Below are 8,007 nucleotides of genomic sequence, written 5' to 3' on the forward strand. Positions count from 1 at the left end.
CACATCGAATGTATGGTGTGTTTAAATTAAAATGAAGTGCTTGATGCGAGCCAAAGTTTGGAAACGGCCATTCTTCACCTCCCGCCCACCTGCCAAAACCTCTTCCGCGGCATCTTTGATCTGTGCACCACATGCGCGCGCCATTGCATCGTGGCGCAGCCTTTCGCTTCACGCCAAGAGCGTGCGCGCGCCCCCATCCCCGTCGCACATGCCGGCATCCAGGCTCCCCTGTTGGAAATCAGATTCAAAGCTGCTAGGCAACGACACTGCTAATAAGATTCTACTTAACACTGCCCCAGAGCCTGTTTGAAATTTTGAATCCCACAAAATTCAACGAAGTTCCTGCATGCGTATGAAAAAGGAATCTCAAGCCCCAAATCCTCTGTCCAAACCAGAAAGGAAAATGCCTGTAAAATCTACCCCCGATCTCACCGCCTGATCCTCTCAGCTCACTTTAACCGCCGGGTTATTTTTTTTTTTACTGGCAGCAGAGCCGTGCTACCCGTACGAAGCACGAGGACAGGGAAGCTCAAAAAGGGCACCCCCATGTTAACCCCAGATCTGGTAGGTACGATGCATCCTGGAAGGCGCCCGCCACGCACCACACCCCCCGCCCGCACCACGCGACCAGCTAGCTGATCGATCGGCCCCATGCTGGGGCGGGCCCACCGGTCAGACTCACGGCCGCGGCGGCGCCCGCCGGGGGTGGCGGCCTCGTGTGTGACTCCTGTTCTTGTCGGGTAGGGGGTTAAAAGAAAATGGCTGGCCGCGCCCCCACGTCGCGCGCCCTGATTGGCTGGACGCGACGTCCAGCCGGGCCGAGGCCTCCGCGCGCCGCCACGTAGCGCGCGCCCCCCACTCCACTGCGGGAGCGCCCCCCGGATCCTCTGCGGGGGGCGCCCTTCCCTGCGGCCCGCGACAGGTGCGGCGCGGCCGTTGGCGGGCGGGCGCAGAGGATCTCGGGGGCTGCGTGCCACTATAGGCACCGCCGCGGGGAGGGGACACCTGTCCCGCGCCGCACTCTGACAACACCCCCCCCCCCCCCGGTCCACGCCTCGCGAGAGCACCCCGCACCAAGGCGCGGCGAGGCGGCGAGGCGACTAGGCGAGCAGGCGAGACAGGTAGCGGCTGCGCCTGCCTCCGCCCACCGAACCCCACCACCAACACCACCACCACCACCGAGGCGGAGGCGGACGGCGCGCGGGCCGGCACGGCACAGTCCCTTGCCTTCCAATTCGGTCGTTCCACGCATCGATTGCGCCCGCCCCAGTCGCTTTGCCGTCTCCGCCCGCCCGCGCGCAAGCAACCTATATAGCGCGCCGCGAATCCCGCCCGGCCGGCTTCCTCGTCGTCGTCCTGCCGCTGTGGGAGTGACTGGGGGTCGATGGATCTGAAGGACGGCGAGCGGAGGGGCGCGGCGGGGCCGGGCCCGCTGTCGAGGCAGGGGTCGATCTACTCGCTCACGTTCGACGAGTTCCAGAGCACGCTCGGCGGGATGGGGGGAGGGCTCGGCAAGGACTTCGGCTCCATGAACATGGACGAGCTGCTGCGGAGCATCTGGACCGCCGAGGAGAGCCAGGCCATGGCGTTGGCCTCCGCCTCGGCCTCCGCGGCGGGGGCGGCCGGCGAGGACGGCGCCGCGCTGCAAAGGCAGGGCTCCCTCACCCTGCCGCGCACGCTCAGCGTCAAGACGGTGGACGAGGTCTGGCGGGACTTCGTCCGGGAGGGCCCGCCGCCGGGGACGGCCGGCGGGGCCGAGCCGCAGCCCAGCCGGCAGCCGACCCTCGGGGAGATGACGCTGGAGGAGTTCCTAGTCAGGGCCGGCGTCGTCCGGGACAACCCCGCCGCCGCGGCCATGGCGGCGGCGGTCCCCGCGCAGCCGGTGGCTCCGCGGCCGATTCAGGCGGTCAGCAATGGCGCCTCCATCTTTTTCGGCAACTTCGGGGCCGCCAATGACGCCGGGGCGGGCGCGATGGGGTTTGCGCCGGTGCGGATCGAGGATCAGGGCATGGGCAACGGGCTCATGCCTGGGGTGGCGGGGATGCCGAGTGCTGCCGTCACTGTGAGCCCGGTGGATACGTCGGTGGCCCAGCTGGACTCCGTGGGCAAGGGGAACGGGGACCTGTCCTCGCCCATGGCGCCGGTGCCGTACCCATTTGAGGGAGTGATAAGGGGGAGGAGGAGCGGTGCGGGTGTGGAGAAAGTGGTGGAGCGGCGGCAGAGGAGGATGATCAAGAATAGGGAGTCTGCAGCTAGATCCCGTGCCCGGAAGCAGGTAATACTCTTGTCCTGAATTCTTGCAATTGTATGTGTTGCATACTAAGTAACAGCTGTTTCCTATTGCAAGTTGATGAGCTAAAATATTGTATTATAATTCTGATAAATCAGCACATTGGCCTTGCCTATGCCATGTTGAAAACGATGGGTACTCAATAAGGTAGTCACTGGTAAAGGCACGCCTGGCCTAGCATATTGCTGCCTGCAACTTTGACACAATTTTTTTTTTTTTGCTCTAAGCATATGTTTCAGTTATATCTCTTATGATTTACAGGCATATACCATGGAGTTGGAAGCTGAAGTTCAGAAACTCAAGGAACTGAACGCAGAATTGCAGAAGAAGCAGGTACATGTCATGTTGTACATGTAGTATTTTCTGTCATTTGATAGGAAGGCATTCTGATTGCATTTGCATGTCTGTCCATTTGCTAACATCACTAGTTATTTCATGGATTTTGGTTGGATAGCAAATGCTTAGTCCTTTAGTGAAGTATTTACAGTGACTTGTCCTAAGACTTTGGAAGTTGGTTACTGAGGAGCTGAGAGGACTGTTCACTTTGAATTGTTAAACTTTTAAAATGTTCAATTCTTTAGTCAAATCCGTTTGATCAAGTGCCGTGTTGGATCTCACTGAAACATTTTTTTATATAAGCACAACTGAATTGTGGAACAAATTGAAAAGATGAGACCATTTTAAGAATTGAAGTAAGTGGCATTTCAATTTAAACAGCCCAGCAATTTTCAAAGAAGAAGCACTTTGTTTTCAAAATTGCATGACCTGGGCTTTAACTGAAAAACTTAGGTAACAAGCGAGATTAAAACATGAACCTCGTCTCTTAAATATAATATAGATTTTGAACTTCAATAACTACTGCAAAGTCATTGTACAGTTGTTTGCCTTTGAGTTTATTTTAGTGGACCAACTTTTGCGTCATCATTATTTTTGAGAGGGGCATAGGATTTGGAGCAACCCCCCCTCATCCAAAGTCCAAACAGGGATGGATAATCCTATCCCATGCTATTAACTACTGCATGTTCCGCCTCCCCCAAAAATAACCGCCCAAATTAAAATGGACAAATCACCAGTGCCAGCTTGCAAAATTTGAACTATGGTACTGGAATTGTGGATACATTTTTGTGCCTTCATGAATGGGCAAAATATATCTTTTAGGAGCCATTATTTGTTCTCCAATGTCTACATTCAAATTTGTGTCCTCATATTCTTTATAAGCATCTCTCTATAAATAATATTAGCATTTTTTAAGTTAGTAATTTTGTTTGTTTTCTCAAATTGCAGGAAGAAATTATGGAAATGCAGAAAAATCAGGTAGTTTTTTTGGTCAGACTTCCATTATTGTTGTTCTTTTTTTCACCCTACACATAATGGATGCATTACTGTTTTTTTTCAACTAGTGAATTCAAGAGTATTTTTCACTCTTCCTATCGGAAGACCGAAGGAAACTAGGCTGTTATCTTTTTTTGTTCAAATAAATGCATTGTTTCATAACATTGGTTGAAGTGGTTTTGTGACTTTCTGTTGCTGGTCTATCGTGCATATGGAAATTAGGGTAGATGTGGTATTAAAAGTTTAAAACTCAGAACTCATTAAAGAATAGTACTATTCATCCAGAAAGTTGCATCTAGATTGTTTGTGGGTTTGTTAACCAAAGTCAAAGGTCAAACCATGCAACTTTATCTCCGACTTGAATCCATCAGGGAGAACAAGACCGCTTTTATTTTTGTTTTTCAACGGAGGTACATAATTTGTAACTGAAAAGGTGATCTTTACAGCATAAGATATGCATGAGAACTTGTGACTGTAGTGGATCTGCTGTAGGTTTGTTATTTATGGTCCTCCAATAGTTTGATTCACACGTTGAACTTGAGCACTTTGTAAAGGTGTACTCTAGCAGCAGCGCTTGTACAAATGCATCCAAGCAAGTGAAAACCTGTACACTGGCGGGACAGCCTCGTTGGTTGTTACACCAAAGGCTTAGGGAGTTTGTGTTCTTGTGACATACCTCAGAGGCAGCAGCCTTTCTTGAAGGTGATGGAGAGCAAATAGTTCTGTCAGGGATGATAATGGCAATCATGTTTATGTGGGCAGCCTAAACGTGTTTATTAGGATGCCTGGTTGATTTCGCCATTCCTAGATAATTACACCACAGAAGGGGAAGCAGAAGTCAGGGTAGGTGAGATAAGCACCGCATATAATGTGCCCATTGTACTTTTCCGTGCATTGTATTTACACTTCCAATGGATGTAGTTTTAAATACTGATTTCTGATTATGGTTCGCTCATTTAACACAAAGCAAAAATCATGCAAGAATCATAGAATGATTCAGAATGGAATCTTATTTTAGAATCTAGGTTTAAATTTCGACTACACTAATCTGCTTAAGAGTAAAGACTATTACAAATATTTTGCAAGCTTTGTCGCGGAACATATTTCACACATATTATCATTCTATTACACATTCAGAGACCGTTTGGCCGGGCTTCGGAGGGCTCCGGCTCCTCCTGACAGCAGCACTGTGCTGTCAGAGGAGCCGGAGTTGTGGCTCCACCGGCTCCTCGTCCGTCTGTGAGAGGGAGGGGGAGGAGAGAGGAAACCGGTTCCAGTGAACAGTGTCGCTACAGTGTTTTGCCAGGAGGAGCCGGCCGGAGCTCTCCCAAATGGGCTCTTAGGAGGTACTGACCACAGGAACCGACGTGTCAGGCATATGTGGTTCTGCTAGCTTTAGGATGGCTGACTTGTGTGCCTGACATACCAGCTCATGCCAGTAAGTATAATTTTCTGATGATGTGTATAAAGTATGTATATTTTTTTTATATAATGGCGCTACAATGTGTGTAGCGTGACAATAATTTTGAGCAAAAGTGTAGTTCTCTGAAATTTTCTCAGCGCTGCTAGCTGAAAACCAAAACCCTACTATCTTTTACAATCTTTGTTTTTACTGACTAAATGTATCATATTGGTAACTCCCTGATGCCATGCAGCCCTTGAACACACTAAATGGGAAAAAATTAAATTGAATAGACTACAGTGGACTTTGAGTGTGTTTTCTTGAATGAGTACTTTGAACTCTGTAATGCCCTAGAATAAACGTTACCATATGTCAGCTGTAGCAAAAATTGTGCAATGTTTGTTTGTTTTGCAAAAATGAATAAATGTTGGTTTGCTATGGCTTTAAACCTTCTTCTCCCTCACAAGGTAGTATATGTTACACAATGTTCCAGTATAGTCATCGAGAGTTTATGTCACCTTTCTGTTTTGATCACTTGAAATATTTTAATATCCCACTAACTTGAACACCTAATGCAGCTTGGAGGTTTGATATATCCATGAGCTTCTTATATGCATAAAGCTTTGGATATATCATACACTCCATTTGTTTTGTTTATGATAAGCAGCCATGCCGTCCATGTATCATGGTAAGTGGTAAGGTTGTCACTGTAACTAGATCAACTTAGCTGTTTGTCTGGCAAACATTGGCTTGTTGCAGAATGCAGAGTCCAGTTGTAAATAAATAGGTCTGATGGCATCATGGAGCATGGCTCTTGCCTGCGTTTCAGTTTTTTGGGTGTTCTCTTTTGTAGTTTTTTTCTTTTCAATCCTTGTACTGTGCATAAAGTGCTCTTTATTTGCAAATCCACTTGCACATATATATGCACATGGTACTATTGTCTTGTTTAGATAACTGATCACAAGACTTATTCTCCAAACAGGTCCTGGAAGTGGTCAGCAATCCATATGCACAGAAGAAACGCTGCCTGCGAAGAACATTGACAGGTCCCTGGTAACTGAGTTCGTGATGATCGGACTTGACAAAATATTTAACATCATGGTACTTGTACATATCGTCAGGATTTGGTGAGCCCAAATTTCTGTTGTATATTAGTGATCGACAGAGTCGAGTGTACCAGTGCTTAACTTTCTTATCCTGTCACTATGCCTCCTTGAGTCTGTCGGCTTTATTGCGTTTCTGTGCCCTCATGCTCCTTATATACCCTGATCAGCGATAGTCCAATAGTACCTGTGCAATGGTTTCATAGGAAGGTCAATGGGTAGTAAGTAGGCATCGACAGTGTTCTCTAAAAGAAGCTCTGGGGCGTCTTGCTCCTTACTAGAAATGGCTTTGTATAGCACCTGTTCCGGAAGTAGGAGATGGAGGAACTCCATTTGATAATTTAGGGCTTGAAGTGGTAAGTTTCAGGATTGAACTTATAATTTAGGGATATCGAGGAAGCACCTAATATGTGGTCGAGTTCAATTGACAAGGGACTCTCTGGCAGTGAGATCTGGAGCTCGTTGTTGATGGTCAGATTGAAAGTTACAAGATTTAGGGTGGAAGTCTGAAGGCTTGGATCCAGTCACTAGACTGAAGCTTCTCTTGGTCATACAATTAGCATGCACAGGTATTCGAGTATGCAATTTATGAAGCCATTAGCTTCGAAGTCTGAAGCGTTGGGCTATGTCAGATGACTGAAATGGTAAGCGGAAAAGGTAACCATCAGAAATGTATACAGTTGGTTCCATGCATACTGGCCTTAAGATGATGCGGATGGCTACCTATAAGCATTGTATTTGCAAGTTTTGGGATTGAAGTCTGAAGATTTTATTCGGTCTTGCCATAAAACTGAACTGATACCACAAGGAGTAACAGACCTTTCGGATGCAGAGAAGCAGAAGCGAGTAGGGCATTTCTGCATGTGGACTGCGCTTTGGAGGGGAGGCTTGTATTCGCCTGCACCTTTCTGTGATGTTTGATGGCTCTGCCGTTGCGTCAGATAATCCACACTGAACATGCGTAACCGTGCATCGCCATTACGGCACTGGAGAACTAGGCCCCGTAGTCAGAAGCAGCGACCGGAACACAACAAGAACACTTGGCTCGATCACACGAACTCCACTGGCCTCCGGGCATGTTCACCGGGCCGCGAAAACGACGCCGCTTGAATGCAAGCGCTCGCGCTCAGACAAGCCGTCGATCTCACCGTGCTTTCCCACCACGGGCAAGCAGCTAAACGCCTCGCGCCACCGTCCAACTCGACAGCGGGAAGAAGACGGCACGCAGTGATCTTCATGGGGGCCGGCCGGCCGGCCGGCGGCCCGTCGTACGTGTGATCTCCAACGGGAAAGGCGGACAGGAACCTGCCACCGCGCCGGAGAACGACCCTCCGTCTCTCCGGTGCAGGGCGGGCCCGGCAACTCACCGCCGCCGCCGCTGCGGAACGAGGCGAACAATTTCTTCCTCCTGCAGTTCTGCTCTTCTCTGTTCCTCCAACCCAGGTTGCCCAGGTCCCTTTCGTCCCAGTACCCTGTCATGGCATCCATCCACCCGTGGTCTCTCTTGATGCGCTCTTCGACCCTCAATCCTCATGGCCCCAAACAGCATGTTCCGATGTCCCCGTCATGTACATTTCGTGGTGCTGATCCGCAATAAAGCTTTGGTAGCCTACCGGCCGGGCAGATCAGCTCATGGCCATCACCAGCAGCCAATGCTCTTAGCAAGCTACTAGCCAGCTAGGAACTAGCAGCCATGGCGTAGCTGTCCCACGAACAGTGCCCGCTCGTTCGGCCGGTTAGCTCAGGAACAGTCCCTGTCCGGCAGGGAGCGCGGGGTCGCCCTGCCGGGGGCGCGGGAGGAGGAGGAGCCATGGGCCCTGGCGGCGGAACACGCCCCGATGGCGCGGCACCACCCTCGTGTCCCCTACGCGCCGGAACAC

At 50.1% G+C, this 8,007-nt stretch overlaps 1 protein-coding gene across 3 annotated transcripts; it reads left to right on the plus strand.

The window, feature by feature from the left end:
- The first annotated feature begins 1,043 nt into the window (after window positions 1–1,043).
- On the plus strand, window positions 1,044–6,283 carry LOC112897128 (bZIP transcription factor TRAB1-like). 3 transcript variants are annotated; one of them, XM_025965333.1, is made up of 6 exons: window positions 1,044–2,275; window positions 2,552–2,623; window positions 3,575–3,604; window positions 4,760–4,783; window positions 4,833–5,060; window positions 6,007–6,283. In XM_025965333.1, exons 1-5 carry the CDS (start codon window positions 1,385–1,387, stop codon window positions 4,863–4,865), a joined length of 1,050 nt encoding a protein of 349 aa, XP_025821118.1. In that variant the 5' UTR covers window positions 1,044–1,384; the 3' UTR covers window positions 4,866–5,060; window positions 6,007–6,283. The 3 variants fall into 3 exon arrangements, with proteins under 3 accessions (XP_025821118.1, XP_025821119.1, XP_025821117.1); XM_025965334.1 differs by having other exon boundaries at window positions 1,045–2,275; window positions 4,760–5,060; XM_025965332.1 differs by lacking the exons at window positions 4,760–4,783; window positions 4,833–5,060 and having other exon boundaries at window positions 1,047–2,275.
- The last annotated feature ends 1,724 nt before the right edge of the window (window positions 6,284–8,007 follow it).

The sequence above is a fragment of the Panicum hallii genome, chromosome 6, assembly GCF_002211085.1.
Source record: "Panicum hallii strain FIL2 chromosome 6, PHallii_v3.1, whole genome shotgun sequence".
NCBI classification, from domain to species: Eukaryota; Viridiplantae; Streptophyta; class Magnoliopsida; order Poales; family Poaceae; genus Panicum; species Panicum hallii.

Bases quoted from the DNA above. Each gene is read 5' to 3' on its own strand.
- LOC112897128 (XM_025965332.1), top strand. From the start codon at position 1,385: ATGGATCTGAAGGACGGCGAGCGGAGGGGCGCGGCGGGGCCGGGCCCG. The intron at 2,276-2,551 runs GTAATACTCTTG...TATGATTTACAG, and splicing joins GATCCCGTGCCCGGAAGCAG to GCATATACCATGGAGTTGGA. The intron at 3,605-6,006 runs GTAGTTTTTTTG...TTCTCCAAACAG, and splicing joins TGGAAATGCAGAAAAATCAG to GTCCTGGAAGTGGTCAGCAA.